The sequence below is a fragment of the Apteryx mantelli genome, chromosome 1 (assembly GCF_036417845.1).
Source record: "Apteryx mantelli isolate bAptMan1 chromosome 1, bAptMan1.hap1, whole genome shotgun sequence".
In the NCBI taxonomy this organism is placed as follows: Eukaryota; Metazoa; Chordata; class Aves; order Apterygiformes; family Apterygidae; genus Apteryx; species Apteryx mantelli.
Window position 1 is genome coordinate 45602999 of NC_089978.1, and position 19068 is coordinate 45622066.

General features: G+C 34.9%; 1 protein-coding gene across 3 annotated transcripts in view; it reads right to left on the reverse strand.

Annotated features, from left to right (window-relative positions):
- Nucleotides 1-1613: 1613 nt before the first annotated feature.
- Nucleotides 1614-19068, reverse strand: part of DACH1 (dachshund family transcription factor 1) — a 363667-nt gene continuing 346212 nt past the window's right edge. For all 3 annotated transcript variants that reach the window (XM_067292635.1, XM_067292618.1, XM_067292628.1), the window contains one exon: nucleotides 1614-4371. Coding sequence is in view for 1 of the 3 variants with exons in the window: in XM_067292618.1 (XP_067148719.1) it covers nucleotides 4334-4371 (38 nt within the window). In the remaining 2 variants the exon portion in view is untranslated. The remainder of the gene's footprint in view (nucleotides 4372-19068) is intronic.

Sequence of the window (19068 nt, forward strand, 5' to 3'; positions counted from 1 at the left end):
TATTTACATAGCAAAAAATATATTACATTATTTCTTTTTTAGTTGAATCTGTCAGTTCATCCATCAAATCCTAAATCTTTGGGCATTTATTTTCCACCCAGTTCCTGTACCTAATGACTCCAAAGTTCTTCAGGGTTTCACTATAATCTACTATCAAATTATGAGCAAGTTACAAATGGGGCAACCTTTTCTTGATACTGAACTTTTTAACACGGCTTTGTTTTACCATAAGAAGGAGTACCAACATTTGAGTATTTGTTGGCCCATCCAACCTCTGCCCCATTAAATCCTATTAAATACTGTTTAAGTGACAAAGCAGTGACTCACCATGTAAGAATGGTTGAACCCACACAAGGGCGGTTCCTGCCTGCAGAGGGAAACTATTTCTTGGGTTACTTAAAAACACTCAGGTATGGCTAAACTATTACTGTAGACATCATTCTGTTTTGAGAGGGAGCTGGACTGAGAGACTAATGGGTTTACTCTTATCTGCTTTAATTGTGTCAGAGCTATCAGCAGAGCACTGAGGAGCTGGCTATGGCATAGCTGGTATGCCTACTAATGTAGACATGTGGGACATTTTAATGCAGAGAGAAGGAGCTTGTGATTACCTTACATTCAGCTAGCCAAAATCTTATCAACTAGCCAAAAAACAACAATCCACTGGAATCCAGGAAGCTGGATACTTGTGATCCCCAGACTGTCTGGGGATAATGTAATGGGCTTGTCCAGCTGAGCTAAGCTTTTTGCCTTTGCCAAGCGAACCTGCTCCCTGATCAAATCATGTAGGTATGGTTCAGAAAGGAAGGGAAGGGAGAGGAAAGGAAGGGAAGGGAAGGAGAAGAAAAAGAGAGGGAAGGCACAGCAAGGAAATAAGGGAGAACACTCAAAATCAATCATACATCTCTGACTTTTGAATTTTCTGTAACAAAAAATGTCGTATTTCCAGATTTTTTTTAAATACCCATCTTTACCCTAAAAATATCACCCATTTTTTTTCTCTCTGAATAACATTTAAAGATATGCTAAACCAAAAGTATTTTGTTTACAAATGCCTGTTTAAAAGCTTTAAACACTTGCTGTTTGTTAAAATATTTGTTAGGATACTAAAGTTTCTAGAAATGTTTTATCAGGTGAGACAAAAACAACTGGGTTACCCCTGCATTTTTGTAGTTAGGGAAATAATGTGTTTTGTTCCATCAACACGTCCACTTTACATTATTCAGCACAAAGCTTTGTGAAATAAGAATCATGGGAATATCACAGTATAAAAGAAAAAGGTACAAATAACAGCTTCATAAACTGAGAAATGTACATAAATAAATCATGTAGATGGGGGCAGTTTGCTTAGCTGGCAAGAAAAAAAATATGGAAAATCTGCTTGTTAAACAATAACCACAGAGTGTGCTTTTATGATGTTTTTCACCACAGTAATTCATATTAGAGATAGAAGCAGTTGCATGTTAAATAAAATCATTCAGCATTGTTCTCCTCACATTACAAAGAGCTGACTTATGTTGTTTTTAGATGCCTCCCATTAGAAAGTAAATATTCCTCTGATGTTATACATTTCACAAAACTTAATAAAGATGAACTGTAAATAAAGTCGCAGGGAGATTTCAGACAGTTTTATTAGCAGATTGTTGAAAATAAAATAAAATAAAATACAATAACAGTAAACGTGGTTCTCACATTGAAACCAGGCTCAAATAACTAGGCTACCATAGAAAAATTTCCAATTCTTGCATTATGATGTAAAAACAGATTTTTGTACAGATTTTGTACAACAAAATTCGTAATAACCTTTTTTCATTTTTAGAAAACTTTAAATATATAGATAAAAATAGACAATTTTCATAGGTCCTACATGAAGATGAGTATGTTCTGTTCCAAGGGCTTGCATAGAGCGCAAATGTGGTTATAATATAGAACAACTAGACATTAATATCTTTAAGATTACAAAAGCATATAAACAATAACATGAGCACAACTTTTCTTCATAATCTATGCAAAAAAAAGTCCAAATCAAAAAACAAAAACAAAATAACAACCAAAAATCTTTATAACTAAAGAGCGGCAAAAATTCAACTTACGGTAACATCTCATGGTCTGTAATATTTACACTGTTTTAGCAAGATTCTTTCTAAACATCCAGCTTATAAATTGGTTCCCCCTTAATCCTTAACGTTTCCATTTATGTACCAAGCCAAACACTGAGGCATTCCCAAAGGTCTTGAAAGTATATACTGTAAAACTACTAAACCTACTTACAGGTGACTCTATGCAAGGAGCAGAGCAATGGTAAATGCTACTACATATTTCAGTTGTAGGCTTTTAATTCTCTTTCAGATATGAATGATTCAAAAGCTTGCCACAAGTCCATCTAACTTTACAGTTGTTAACCCTTTAAAGACTGCATATGAAAAAACTGGAGTACAGAATCCCATATGTGTTCAAGCAACTATGAAAGTTATGAAGGAATCATGATTAGAAAATAATGTCACTACAAAGTATTAGGTAACAATATTTAATGAAAAATATTGCTCAATATTTCTTTAAAAAAAATTACCATGACGTGAACTTGTATATACATCTTTTCTATTGTTAAAAAGGATTGTGGTGGAGTAAATATGAACTGCACAAACTAAGTGTGTACCAGTATTGCAAGGAAGACCTACAAACTATAGAAGCTCAGTGCTAGAGTTTACAAAACATTAGATTTTTTTTTTTTGACAAAATAATATTAATATCCAATCAGAACTATTTTTAAAGAAATATTTGCTTTAAGTTAGGCATCTTAGACATTTAAGGTTCTGATATGTTTCCATGTAATAAATAATATTTTATATGCATAAAACATTAAAGATGAAGAAAGCATAATCACAAAACTTACAGTAATAGCACTGATTCACAAAATCAGTCTTTAAAGGGGTAACCCAAAAGTACGCAAAGCAAAGAACATAACCTTTTAGTAATGTAATAAGCACTGTGTTGCAGCTTACTTCCAGTTATCAGCACAAAGGTGAAAACACATATTGTAGCTTTCATAAAGACAGTGAAAGTAACACATAACCACCCATCCCCAAGACAAGGCGGGAGGGACAATAGACTTCAGCTGTATCACTCAGTTCTACGTGGAATTGGACTGATACATCAAGTGTTTGTTAGGTTTTCTTTTTTTAGCAACATTGACGTAATATGACATTAACATATAAAAATATTTCCGGCATTTTGACTTGCTGCTCAGCCACAGTCCATTCTTAAAAGTGCACTAACCAGGGCACTAACCAGGGCTCAATATACAAATAAAAGTGGCTGCTACAGAATTCTGACTTGTTACCAGATGCTTAAGATCTCATTCAGTAATACTGTGACTCCAGGACAAATATTTACATGCCTGCATGCGTTAAAACTAGAAAGGTGTCTTTCTGACCAACAGGGTGACAAAACAATATTATCTAAAATTTTCATTTCCTAAACTCTAGATTTCTACTGCATACATAATACCTTCCTTGTGTGATTTGTGTTATATACTGTACATGTGACCAACAGTTTGAATAAGTGAAGTCTTTTATTTCATAAACCCCTGCCAGTTTACAATGAGAAATTATTATTCTTTTTATTGTACTTTTTTATTTTAGGAAAAGAGATTTTGTGAACAGTAAAACAGTTTGTTTACATTCAGTGTTTCTTTTCACTTACACAAAATTCCATTTCACTTAATGTAGTCTAAGATCCATGTGTTGGTCTCTTGGAAAGCATGTGGAAAAAAAGGTCTTTAGAAGAAAACCCACGATCATAGTTTGAAAACTGAATGTATCAATTTTTTTTCTTTTACTTTTTTTTTTTTTTTTTTTTTTTAAGAATCCTCTTATGCCCTCTACAAGTTCATTTCTGAGCTGTCTTGCTGGTTTCGGTATGACATAACAGTCTATCAGTGCACTTGGACACGGCTGGAAGGATCATTTGATGTGCTCAAATACAGACTCATCAGAGGAGGACAGAGTCTGCATTCCTTTAAAAGGGGAATACTCAGCCTTGTTCTGATCCGCCTGTAATTTTGGATACAATAGTCCGGCGCAGAGGCGCAGATTTTCACTGTAAGAAGAGTGCTACTGTACATTTACAAACATTCTCTAAGTCTCTGGGTTGAGCCACAGGAGATAACCAAAGGAGGACACTCTTGCAGAATTCTTTAAATTTTTGAAGAATATTGATACATGAAGTTGAGGAAGTTGCCTTGAAAACGCTTTGTTTCCACAGAACTCCTTTTGAGTGAATGTCTTACTGCAAAGTTCTTTACCGTAGCACAGGTATCTTCAGCAGGAAAAATTCAATACATGACAGTAGTTTTCAAATAAAGTCTTCCATCTAAAATATGAAAAACAAACATTTCCTTTATATACTAATTTCTGTAATGAATCGAAAAGGAAAAAAGGAAAACACAAAATGTAAAACCTCAGCAAAACTAATCCTCCCATAAAGCTGTAAAATGCCACCTATAAGACCTTATTTTTTAAATTAAAAAAGCATTATCAAAAAATCTGCTGAATATTACCATTGTGATTTCTCCTGATGGCAGTCAAATTAACTCCATTAACAGTTACATGCATTTTGCAAGTTCGGCACACTGCAGCACCTTTGAATGCTTTAATATATGCTGCACTCATATCAGTGCCAGGGCACTAAGAATGTAGGCGGAGTTTCTGTGCATGTGTTTTTACTGATATGCAAACTTAACTGAATAGTGCTAAACAGCAATTATTTCTTTCATGGTTGCGGAGCAAAAAATCTCCTTGCATGCAATCGTTAGTACTCCCATCACTAAAGGCATAGCTCATACTTTCTGATTTAGCTATGTTGTTAAATATACCATGTAATGTAACCATTGTGCACATTTGTAGCTATTTATATAGAACCCAGTATAGGATATTTAATCGGTATCAGTGAAGTATAGCTTCCTTCCCCCATAAATGTGATTAACTGAACAATTACTATGTTAAAGATGTAAGCACATCTCTCTCAACCTTTTTTCCACCCAAGTGAGGAGCATATATTTAAGTGAGATATGTGTGGCAGAGAGGCAACATGAGAAACAATAAGTTTACCTAGCCAGTAACCTAGCCAGATCTAGAAAAACCTGAAAAGCTGGAGAACATTCTGCCATGCAATGTTTTCATCTAATTTACAAATATAAAGCAAATCTTTCTTCAATGTGGACATGAATATTTTATACGTATCTATGCTCACAAAGATACCAAAGAGATCATCTTTTTAAACAGGAAACAGACAAAAAACCTGGTACATGCTTACTGTGCTGTCTTGTATGATAGAAAGTGTTCCTCCCTTGTGAGTAAAGCACATTATGAAGGATATTAATCCTGCACAGTGCATAATTATAAAGCACTACTTAAACATTCTACAGTACAATTCATATGGAAGTACAAGCACTATCCCCATTTGTGAAGTCCAAGTGAAATCCTCCTTTTGGCCTAAGTGCAATAGATCGGTAAATACTCCTAAGATTTCAGAGTTTCTTTGATTCTCTTACTTTAAGCATTTTATTCCAAATTAGTCTTTAAAATTCACATTAGAAAACACAGAAATTGTGCAATTACGTGTGATGAAGCAGTACACCAGATCACTGTTTTTCACAGGCTTGACTATCCTGCAGCATCACTGACATGATCTTATCCGTGCGAGAAAGAAAAGTTTAACTCGAAAGTAGGCAAGTGTACATCCCATACAGCTGGCAAAATTCCTTCCTTCGGCACACCCCTTTCTAATTCTTATTGTCTAGTTTCTGTTACAACCACACAGGGAAAATGGGAAATGGTAGAATCTCTCACTCCATTCTCTTACAGTGATTCTTATCCATTTTCCCTTTGGTTTTCCTTTTCCACCACTTATCTTATTTTTTACGTTTTTGGGGAATACCTCTTTTTACTACTTCCCTGCCCCTTTTCCCTACCCAAGATCCAAGTTTTTTTCAGTGGGGTAGATAACTTTCCCACTGCTTCCTCTCAGAACCATTTCAGCATTTTCTTTGCTCTTTATGGTCTTTGTGCACTGAAGAGAGATAAAAAGAAATTGAGTAACTTACAGACTTTATTCTTCTTTGATGCATGAAGAGCAACCAAAATGCTTATGGGAATTCAGGAGAGAAAGAAGAATGAACCTTTGAAACTGAGCTTGGTAAAACTGAAGGCCTGGTAAACCACATTAAAAGAAAATCTGGCAAGTACAGGAGAGCCAGAGCTACTACTGGCTATAGTTGCATATAATTTGCCCACACATATTGAATAAACACAATAGACATTTACAGCACTAAAGTGGTCTAGTTACCTCTGCAGCAGAATTATCCTGTTGTATATACCGGCACTTTGGCTATCTTGAATGCACACTTGCTAATGAGCACTAAAGCATAATTCCCATACCTAAACATTAAGATAACCTGCAGTCAGTAACTTGTGTTTTATTTTATTATATTAGGTCTCCATATACTTTTTAAAATAAAATATTTATTTAAACACATTCTCAATTAAAAATACAGCTTTAGGAAGCTGAATCCTTGTAGCAGGCAACAAAAGAGCAATAATCTGCAGAGAACAGCAGCACGTTTTCAAAAGTCAGCTCTATTTTACACTTCTTAAGGACCCAATCTGGCAGTGAAGCCCAAAGGAGGTTTTCCATTTTTAGTGGAAGACACTGTCAGGTCCTGTATTCTGTCTCAATAGTCAACGTACAATAATAGAAATGGGCAGCTTTACAAAGCATCTCCCTTAAAAAGTAAAAATGTATTTGTTTATAAAATTTACCAATATTTATAATCGATATGTATAATAAACTTTCCCCTTCCTCTTCCTCAACTAACTGTATGATGGAACACAAAAAATGCAATAAAATAGCCTGCATTGATAGTGGACTTAAAATGCTATACAGGACCTAAGTAGCTGATCTAATAACATTGCTAGGCCTCTTATATACCAGATATATTCTCTATTAACTTTTTTGATGGATTCCCCTAACATATGGGCAAATGCAGCAAGCATTAAACATGTCACCTATAAAATATATCCTGCCACAGTATAATGTAGATAAAATAATTCCATGATTCAGTCATACTTAGTAAGAGTTCAAAGGTTGCTAAGAATTGTAAAATATTTTCTCAAGATTAGTCACGGGAAGAATGAGGTGCAAAATGAATAGTTTTTTCTTTAAAACCTACAGCATCAATGTGGAAAATGCCACAGTATCTATGGAGCTGCCTACCCCCCCTCTCAAAATAATGATGAATTTTGGAGAAGAAGAAAGAGACATTGTTTTGTATGTTTTATACTTTTCTTTGAGCATACCTGCTGTATGTAGCAAAGAATTTCATGTAACCACTCATAAAGAACATATAGCAGGCAAATAGCACTGCACTTTAGAAATATGAAGACTTCAAACTGCACTAGGAAAACCAGAGGGAACTGTTAACCACCACAGCTCTGAAAAGGAATGATAACCTCACACCATGATGTGATGACTTAATACAATACCTATATCTGATCTTTGTCTCTTTTATTTTTTTCAAACTAATATTCCTTCTCCCTAACTTAATTTCAGTCCCTGAATTCTGAACAATTTTTATTGTTCAGAACTTTGTCTGAAATGATCAGAACTTCTCAGTGTTGTTGTCAAGGCCACCTGAATTCCTACCTTCTGGTCACCTTTTATTTAACAGTGTTATATATGTGTGTTGTGTTGCTTTCTATTGTTAACAAATGCATAATTCATCTATATGCATTAAAAACAATATTATGTAAAACAAGTATGCAATATATAATTCACATACACCTACTAATATGCACACATATACATTTACTATACATATGTTATATGGTGTTCTCTAAATACGTTTACAAGGTTGGAATGTATTTTTATCTTACTGAAAATTGGTTCACAGTGGTAAAGCACCCAATATATACATACTGTTATATATAATATAAACACACAAAACTTCCTTTCACATTTACTGTTCAAGCAACGACACAAACTGGGAAAATACTGCTAAGCTGGTAAATAAAACTGTGTATGATTAGCAGATTGTCACTCTTGTTTTAATTGTTCCTTTGCAAATGGCAGCATTCAGCAAGATCATGCAAGCTCAATGTGAAAACACTATTACTTCTAGATCTCATTTGTTGTTGTTTGTGTACCAATATGACAGAAATTCTAGCCAGGGTGAGGGAGTATTTTTTTTAAATCAACCTTTTTTAATTAAGACTCATTTTGAGGGTTTTGAATGAACATGCCCAAATAGTTATAAGGTCATAAATGTTTGAAAAAACAAACAAGCAGATCTGACATAAAGTTTGCAATGCTGAAACAATTCATATGCCTTCAAATGCACTCCCATAGAGATGCCAGCTGGGGGATGCTTATATTCAGACTAGCATTCTGTGGGTAGCACATAGTATTTCCATGGGCCTAAAATTTTCTGAGCTAAAACTATAAACCCATTCAAATGTTATTCCTATTAGTATGGATCATTGTAAAGTGTTAAAAATCTACATGAAATTTTAAGTGTGGCTTTAGGTTGCAAACTAAATAAATCATTCTTTAGATGATAATGCGTGCATATCTGTCATTTAATGCAAGTCACACTGGAGCTGTTCACCATCCAAATCTATTGTATTTTAGTGTGTAGTCTGTGGGCTTCTTTAAAAATAAGCATAATAACAATGATCATTATGACTATCATAAGAGCATAGTGCACTCTTTCATTTACCAAAATCTGTGAATTATCATCAAAAGTGTGGTGTTACACTTGAATTCAGTCAATTGGTACCATAGAGAAGCCTACTGAGGAAACCTGTTCTTTAGTAATAGGATAAAGTGTATCCTATAGTGAGAAGCTTTGGGAAAAGGAAAAAAAACAAAAACAAAAAACAAGATTTGATAGCATGTCACCAGAAAGCTACAAGAAAGAAAACCACAGAGTCCAGGTTAAAAAAAAAGGGAGGGGGAAGGACAAAATAATGTATGAGAAGGAAAATGAATGAGAAAAACAGAAATCTCTGTGGGAGCTTTGGAAAGGCAGGATGCTGAGGTTTGGATATTTTTATGTTTATTGTTTTATTATTGCTGTTGTTTCTTATGACTGCAATTTGTGTGTTGTAGAGCAGTAGTGCCACCCAACAGTTTAGGAACCTTGATATCAAAGGATATCAAAGGATATTTGAATGGTGGATCTATTTGTCTGTCTGTGTTTTCAAAGTAACAAACACCTACTTGTAGATTGATTTCTCCGTCCTTAATCTGGCAGACAGACCCCTTAACTGAAAGGGAGCGGATTGGAATTGTAGTCCCAGCTTGGATTCCGAACTGATCCATGACTCTGGGTAACCATTTCACTTGTCGGCATTTCTGTCTTCTCCCTCATCCTTTCTCTCTCTTGCTTTCCCCCTTCTCTTTTTAGGCGGCAGAGATGTGGTGCAGTGACAGTTTCTCAGCCTGTTTTATATTGCCCCTAACAACCTACAGCAGTGCTAGCTGAGATCTCTAAGGAGTACCTTATCACAAAAATGAAAACATAAATTTACATGCACGTACTTGTTTAATTGAAACTACAGGCTTTCTGCTCAAAAAAATCCATCTTCACTAAGATGGAGTGCTGGGGTGGCTGAGCTGACCTGAGCTCAGGGGCCTCTTTTAAAACCAGATGCTACAACATAAAAGCCCCAGGACGAGCCCATGTGCTCATTGAAGGTAGCAGAAACTTCATACTTAATTAAGTAAGTAAGTTTGCACTGTTGCCACATCCTACAGCCATTCAAAAATTGCTAACTTCAGTTCTAGCAAGCTGATGTAATTATGAAGCATTTCTCACTCTCTCTCTGCAAGAAAAAATGGTGTGGCAGGCAAATGAAATATCTTCTTGTTGTAAGTTAATGTAACACATATTTTGCAACTTAAGAATCATTACAGCTCTGTTCCTGAACATTTTTTAAGCTATAATATTAGAGTGAAAAATATCATGATCCATCCTCAGTCCAATAGATTAAAAGAAATAAAATATTTGTGACATAAAATGGGGTTACTTTTATCTAAATAAAAGAAAAGCTGATCACTTGTGCTAAAGAAAATAATAAATTGTGTTTCCTGTTAGGAAGTAGCTTTATTGAAAATGGCAGCTATTTTCTCAGAAGTTATTTCCAGGCACCTGTAATCTAATGAGGTTTGTCCCTTTCAAAGAACAGTTGTACGTGCATGCCCGAATGCACACAACCTCTTCAGCCCAGAGCTGATAAAAGCATCTGCAAGCCATAGCTCAAGCACATTTAAATTATATAACTGGTTGGTTTATTTGCTTTAATAAGATGGGGCAAACGTGAATCACAGTGTACTTCTAACGTTTCATTCAGCCTGATGTTTTAATCATTTGGAGGAAGAGAAACAAAACAAAAGAAAGGGATGGCAAACAAATGGTAATGATTCATGTGATATTTGATAAGACAGCAACGGGAAGTCAAAATAAAAGCAAACATATTGTGACAGATGCAAGGGATCTTAGTCAAATTGTAACCCTTCTTTGAAAAACTTAAAGGAAGCAGCTAATTAAGGATGAGATCTAATTTTGTATGCTCTTCATATATTTTATTCAAAATAGAGACAAAAGAAGATTTATTTTCCACCAAAGCAGGAAGGCAAAAATGGGAGTCTAACTTTTTAATCATGGGAAAATCATTTATGATGAGGCTGATTCTTTTTCAGAGACTGCAGAGTGCAACAGGGAACACAAACTCCAGGTTTTGTAAAATGTAGTCATGAAATCAACTGAACATAACTGCCCATAATTTTCCTTATAAAATGATAAACGATATTTCGTGAGGAGACGAGATTCCTCCTAGCGTACAAGGTAAATGAGAGCACTGAAGCTTTACAAATGGATGCTAAAGAGAGGAGAGAGAGGGATCTTTACTGTCCCAATACTGTTATTGATGGCAAAAGTAGATCACAGATTGAGGAACATGGTTCCACTGCTGTCTTCTCAAGCAGAATTAGAGAAGAGTAAAGGAGACGTAGGAAGGCTGTCTCAAAAGTTGAAACAGCTCTTAAATTTGAGCAATCTGTTCTTAAAAAAAAATGTTTATCCAGGTTTTACGCAAAGATGGATGATTTCACACTGCATGTTCAATAAAGTCATGCAAACATGAAGTATGCAAACATATTTGGCCAAACATTATCCTATTTTGCCCTTTGTATAACACCAATGAATTAGTTTCAAATTTGCATATTGTTATTAATGATACACCTTTCATTTCTCTACTTAACATTCATGTACAAATATATTTGTACTGATACTCGATGCAAATGTACAGGAGAATGAAATGTTCATACTTTTCTTCTTAAACTAATATTTCAAATTCAGGAGATTTTAATTCTACATCAGAGTTTCCAAACATAAAACCAAAACATGGATACACATAAAAAGAAGTGTCTAAACACCTTTTTTTTTTTTTGCACTTATTTTAATCCTTGAATTTTCAGAATCTCCATTAAGTATTTTTCACGTATTTTAATCATGAATATTTTTTCATTATATCACTGAATACTGTGGGAAGAAGCTCAAGGTCAGCAATCTGGTCTTTAGTAAACTAACAAACCAAAAGACTATCTGAATATGTCACCTTCTATTATTTAAAGATCAGAACACACAGAGCTTGCCATTTTGAGCACTCAAAAGATTGAACTGGCAAGGTGAGAAATTCTTTGAAAGAAACAGATAAAATAAATCGCGCTGTCTCTTACTGTTGCCTTATGAACTTAGCCACCCCTGTTCTATTTGTAGAAACAGAACAAAAGCACATCCAGAAAAAAGACAAGAGAGCTAATTACTTAAAATCACTGAACCTGAGTCTCTAAGGCATTGTATTGTGGTCTCTGCTATTGATTAAAAAAAAAAAAAAAAAACTTGAACTGAAGAATCATGTGGAAAAGTTATTAAAGGATGAAGTCACAGCTAAATACAATCTGCTTGCGAGCTTCCAGAGCTCATTGTGTCCAATGCTGTTTGTATCACGGTGGGGAGAATTTCTGTGCTGATCCGTTTCACAGAAGTTCAACCTGTCCTGCACTAAATAGGTTCAAATTCTGCATAAATACATACTTGCTTGCTATCACGTTCTCAAAAACACAAAAACACATTTTTTTTTTAGCAAGCCAGAAACAAGCAACCTTGAATTTGATATTATAAAATGGTGAAAGAGTTGAGATCTAAGTACTGGAATGGAGTTTCTGCCTGACACCTTCCTTTTTTGTCACGAAGTCTTGATGGAAACAGAAATTACTCTTCACCTTCTTAGTCTGATTGCTCCTCTCCCCACCTTTCTTCTCAGGTTTGCTTCCTTGTTCACTGCTTTGCTCAAATGGCCACTTTTTTACACTAAACATCATCAACAAAGTAATCTTAAATACAAAATGTCAGTCTAAATCTTGAAACTGTGTTAGAAAAAATATTTTTATCTCTGGAAAGGAATGCCCTATATAATAAAATATAAATATAAATGCCCTATATAATGCAATCTGAATAAAATATGGTAGAACAGCTTTTGATTTTGAACAGTTTCTGCTTCTGAACTGAAATCAAATTACAGAAAACATCTGTGCAAAAGCATATAAAAGTTAGCATTTCTTAAAAAAGGTGTGCCTCTCCCATATATACACGTGCACTCAAACACCCCCCACCACCACATTGCAAGAAGCTAATAGTATTAATATGATACATGTGTTTACATTTAGGGATGGCATGATAAAGTGTGGATTAATAAAGGTCTTGGCTTTGTGAAAGTCTGCAAAAGGTAATGAGGGTCATGATTGCACTACAGGTAATAGTTGTGGCCATGGTTAGTACTAGCAACCTATTCTTTCCATCACCAGCCAGTGTGATGCTTTCCTTAAGCATTTATCAACCACTTACTCAGATAAGCTCTTTTAAACTATTGTCTGTACCCCGGACTACTATTTAAAACACAAGGAAAGGCTTAACTAACAAACACTGCACATACAAAAAGCATCCCTTCTGATTCAGAGAATCACAAACTTACCTTACTCTTCTCTGCAAGCTACTTCTTTCCTAAACAAGTGATTTTCATTTGATGTAATAGACCATTAAGTATAGGATAGACTAGTGTTCTATTTTTTTTTTCCGATTAGACTTAAACCCCGCAATTAATACAAGAGTGTGATCTGGCTTTTCCTTATGCCTTACTGAGATGTCATTTCAAATGCTGCAAAGGTTCCTCCCCAGTTCAATGGAACATAGGGGCCACTGAAAGAAAGCATTTAACTTTATTACTTACATTAGCCTGCATACATCAATTCTGATGCATGGGATCCTATTCTAATATCAATATCTCATTAATACCACATTTTTCTTTAATATCCAGCCACCCTTATTCTCATTTCAGTGCTAAAATAGAATAACAGCCCACTGAAAAACATGAAGAAATAGTCACATGTAGAACAGGAGGGAATGAGGCTGTAAAACAGATAGATTGCATAGTGGCAAGCTTATGGAAAATCTATAAGGATGCATGGTATGTCAAAACATATGCAATATAAGCTTGCTGCTTTTAGGCATTTTGCATGAAAGCAAGCTTATGGAAGACAATGGCACCAAGTAGTCAGCTCCAGAACAAGAGTCAAGGTGACAGAAATCAAACCAGAAGTCATGCCCTAAGAAACAGGCAATGAACTGAAGTCACACATAATCCTAACTACCAAACAGAAATATGAATAGATCTTAATGAAGTTCCCAGAGCTTAGCATGAGCGACACAGCTACAAAACTGAAAAAACAGCTTATGTTAAATCTGATGAAAGCTTCAAGCTGGAAGATGTATATGTGGTTTAACCTAGTAGTTAGCCATTAAGCAATACTTGATGCTTCTAATCCTATAAGGAATGAAAAATACTAGCTTTTTAAACCACAAAGGAACTCTCTTTCTATGACGACAAGTGTTAAAGCTGGACCAGGTAGATTGTTTTTCAATTCATAATTCAAACTAGTTTTCCTAACTGACTATAAACTTCTTCTGTCTTGGGCATATCTTCATAGATGCATTTAAGTACTGTGGTGACAAGCCAACCTTTCCCATTCACTCTCAGTGGTAACATAATTTAAGACAGGTAGTTCAAAATTATTATTCTTCCCTTCCAGAAAAAACTCAATTAGCCTTAGGGCCAGGTGGTTTGAATTTGGCACTACTCTGTGTCTTTGCCAATAGAGATTCCTCAGAAAAAACAGCATGTCATGACAGACTGTGTCCTGGATGCACCCCCTACAGAAATCCCAGACCATATGGAAGCAGCATGCTTTCCCAGAGAGAACTTAGCACCATGGTCCATCATGAAAAAGTAAGCTAGAGAAAAGAGAATGGCTAAATTAAAACACAGAGCAGATTTAGTCAGTGACTCTAGAATCAAGTGACTGCCTTGGAGTCAGAAGAACTGACCTGCGCAGAATGTCTGAAGTGAAAAATATTCTTGCTTGGAAACATGATTTCATCAAAATGGGAAATAAAAAATATTACTTCATGGATGCTTTCTCTTTTTTTCTGTTTTTTCTCTTAAGGTGGCTATTTTTGATAACAATATATGAATGGCATTGTACAAGGCACTGGTGGGACCTCCCCTGGAATACAGTTTAGGATGCAGGTTACACATGCTGGAGATGAATTCAAATGGGAATAATTTCAGAAAAGGCTACTAGTATGATACAAGGAAAAGAGAAGAACAACATGAGAAGAAAGAAAAAAGGAAAAAAGAAAGCATTGATTTGCTTATCATAGAAAAACAACTGATTATTCTTTGTAAATATATTAAATAGTAGGAGGACACACAGAACAGCTCTGTTTTCTATTGGATAAATTGGTTCTGGTACAGCCTTCCAAGATGATAGATGTATTAAAATGGTCCTTAAGATGGTATTTATGAGATGATTGCCTGCAACTGCAGGATATAAAGCCCATCTAGTCCTATCCGTAATGCTATCCCATTTTAGTAGAAAGAGAGGCAAGAACTGAATATATCCTAATATCAGATCCAGTAGAATAGACTAGACTGTAATGTTAGTTTTAGGTGGAATATACGAGAGTGTCAAAGGTCTTGCAATAATAATAAAAAAAACCTACAGCAAAACCTTAGCTTCCGGTTCCTAAACTTTGGATTCTTGTGTACTGAATGTTTAAGATCAAACTTTGGAACTATTGTCCATTTGGAACTGAATAAGTATCAAAATAGAACCGATCTGTGCAAGTTCTAATAGCGTTTGAGCATTTCAGTGTTTAGCATTTGGAACCAGATTGCTTAAGATGATATCTTTCCCTACAGTTACTTCTATGATAGTCACTGTGATTGTACCACAAATTTGATAATAAGTTTGAAAATGGAACTGATCCTCCAGTCAGTTATAGCACTTTCACAATGTTCCCAGTGAAACCAAGGAGTCTGATCCAACCACAGTATTTTTACTTTCAATTCATTAATGCACAGATGTACTGTATTCTCTTCAGTGGCTAAGAGCGTATATCTTTGAGTTAAAGCGTAAAGCTAAAAATGAGAGTAAATTATTGCTGCTTTTTATTTTATGTTTGTATTCAATATAGCTTGATTACTTGAAAGGACTTGTAGCCAACATATTGCAATATGAAACAATATCATGAAAAATACATATCTTTTAATGCAAGGGTTGCACTGACAGTTTGTCACAGGCAAAATCTGCAGAATCAACAGAGAGACTAAATAAACAAGTCAAAACTTGAATTATCTAATGTAGCATTGTATATTTTTAACAATCTCTATTCTAATTTCATGTACATAAACCAGCACTGTAAATATTTTAGTCCTGACTTAATAACACTGTTTCCAAGGCCAGTTGTAGCACTTTGTGATCTATCCTTTCTAACATCCGTGACAAAACACACTATTATGCTATTGCTGCTTTTCCTAGGCTATTAGAGACTGCATCACTTTTAAAAAATAAGGCTGACAAGAATATAACAGAAAAAATGATCCTTTTACCATTAGTGATACACACTTTATGTTTCCCAACTAGGAAAAACAAAATGACATCACATTATCATTATATATGCTTCTGTCTCCCAGGATGTCCTTCAGGTGTTATGGAACCTTACAGTGACCAGAATACTTCCTGTGAAGGGCTGAGAAGCTGGAAATTTTTTTTAAAGCTAGCTGTCTATTCTATAGAATAGATTTTCCTCTTTACAAGCCAGCTGGCAGTTCACTAAAAGAATACTTACTATAGATATATGCTGACAGCAAATTTTAGCTAGCAATGGAATGTGATGCTGGCTAAGTATTCCTTCCAAATGTGTTAATTTTAGTTCCACTTCCCTTATAGTTACTTTTATTAGATGATTTATTTCTTTTCTTCTGTTATAGGAACTTCAGATACTAATAGAGATGGGTCAAGCTCCAAATCAAATACATGGGAAAGCTGAACATATGAATTATATTAAGCCTAAATTGTTTTCTCCTATCATTTTTAATTATATTAGTATAAAAATAAGCACTTTTAGAAAACACTACTTTTAGAATTAAGACAGATTTGGCATAATAATTGCCTGGTTTTCTGGTTCACAATGTGACATTTATATGAAAATTACAGACATATTAAGAATTTGTTTATCTTAAAATAAAACTCATAAATAAGAGATAAAATATTTCCAAAGTGCATGAAAACATTTTCACTTTTTTTCTGTCATGCTGGGAAAGAGGGAAATGATGAAGACTAAAATATTTGGTCACTTTAAAAATAAACAAAAAGACCTTCAGCTCATCTAAATTAGTATGTTGCTTCATTATACTGTTGCTTCATTGATGGCAACAGTATCTTTCTTTTTTAACCGATATTAAGTCTAAAAGAGCAATTCAACAGAAGTGATATTTCAGGCAGGTGGTTGCCTTCGTAACTCTTAACTCAGTTCAAAGGACTGCTTGCCTGATAAATTCACAAAATACATTTTTATTTACACTTTAAGGCTTACTGCTTTTTGTCTCTTGAATACATTAACTGAATACGGAACTCTCATTCATAATAACAGGACTTCGGTGCATACAGTTAGTTTAAGAGTATAAAAGAGAGACTGTCACCTATTACACCAAAATGCTGCCACTCACTAATACACCACTTTTGATCTATCATAGAAGAGTTAAGGTAAACCAGTCTATTAAAATTTTTTCATATTAAAATCCAGGCAGGTTGCATTTACACAAAATTATGACTAAGAAGTTTTTTCTTACTAAATCTCATAAAATATTTCCCCTATTTTTCCTGTGCTAGATGTGAAACTAACTATAATTAGTTGATAATAGTTGTAAATTGCTGTATTTTGCATCACCTCTCTTTGACACCTTTTAATCCCTGGGTATCTGATCAGTCATCAAAGAAAATACAAAAAGAAAAGTTAATAAAATAGCTGAACTTCTATTGTGCCTTTCATCCAAGATCCAGAATACTTTACAAACATTAATTAAGTTTCACACACCCTTGTAAGATACCAAAGCATCAGTGCTGCCATCAAGAAATCAGTATATACAGAGTACATACAGGTTTGGTTCTGGTTTAAGGAATTGATTGAAAATGCAATAAAGTATGCAGAATGAGCTATTGCTTTACCATATCATTCAACAGCAAAACATCGGACCTAAAGCATATAAGCAACCCAAACAAAAGCCATCATTTAAATCTGAAATTGAAATTATCCACTTGCTTCTTTTCCACTGCAAAAACTGAAGTGAGCAAAGACAGTATCTCCTTAGCATTTACTTCTGGTGACTGTGCCACGTGCTACAGTCTTTGCAATTAGACTACATTGGGGTAAAATTATAGCCCCAGCAACAAAGACGATTTGTGGTACAGAAAAATAAAATCCACACAAAGAAAGTGTTGGAGGGGAATTACTTTCTTGCCTGCAGAAACAGAATCCAGGATTTCTGGAATGTGAATGAGTTAGTTTACTTAATATTTTTATAAGTGTCTACACCAGAATTACTCTGCCCATTCTCTTTCAATAGACAAAGCAGAAATGTATATGCCTATTCTAAGAAGCAATGATGCATTCTAGACTTTCCTGCTTCTCTCCACTCCCTCCAAGGAGGGTTGAGGGTGACAAGCACAGCTGTAGATATCTACATTGTAGACTTCCACATTTCATGAGATTAATTCCAGCCTATGTCTCTTTTGCAAACAAAACTACATTTTAATGGAGAAACATTTACTGTTAGTCCATTACAAATTAGTAACGTAACAGTAATACTAGTAATACAATACCATTTTCCTTCCTGGAGTTGTGTGATACTGCATCTATCCCTTTTTCCACCTTCTATTTTTTTTCCCATAACTTTTTTTTTTTCTTATTTCTGAGTGTTTGGGTGGTTAGAATGCTTCTTTTGATTCCTCTTCCTCTGGCTTTGTGCATTGTGCCTCACACGGTAGCATCCCATTGAAATAAACAATGCAAATCTTCAGAAACAATGCAGAATTCAAGCTATCCTTTCTACATTTGAGGGTCATGCTTCACACAGTGTATTTCAGACCTATACAGTCTGCAGTATGGCAACATTATAGAATTAGATCAAGCAGAAAAGGAATCGTCATGCACTGATATTTTTCCAGAACTGATGCACAGTTACTCACTTCCACCATCAGCAGCAAGAACTGGCAAAAATTCAGTTGCCTTTAGTCTGTTTACGATCACTAGTAATGCTGGCAAGCAAAAAAGGACGCTACACGAGAGATGGGATTCATCACAATAACTTCAGACACCTACGATGTAGATGGCTGCGTTTGAGCTAGTTTTGTAGACTCCCTTTATAATCAATGAAGAGACCTGGAAGGTATGATTCATTTTCTTCAGAGGCAGAGATGTGTCAATTACTCTTCATTGACTTTAATAGGAGTCCAGTCAACTAGCTCAGATAAAGACATCTACACTGCAAATGTGTAAAGTTAGATTAAATATACCCCTCCCACTGATATTGTTTGGGTAATTTATAGATA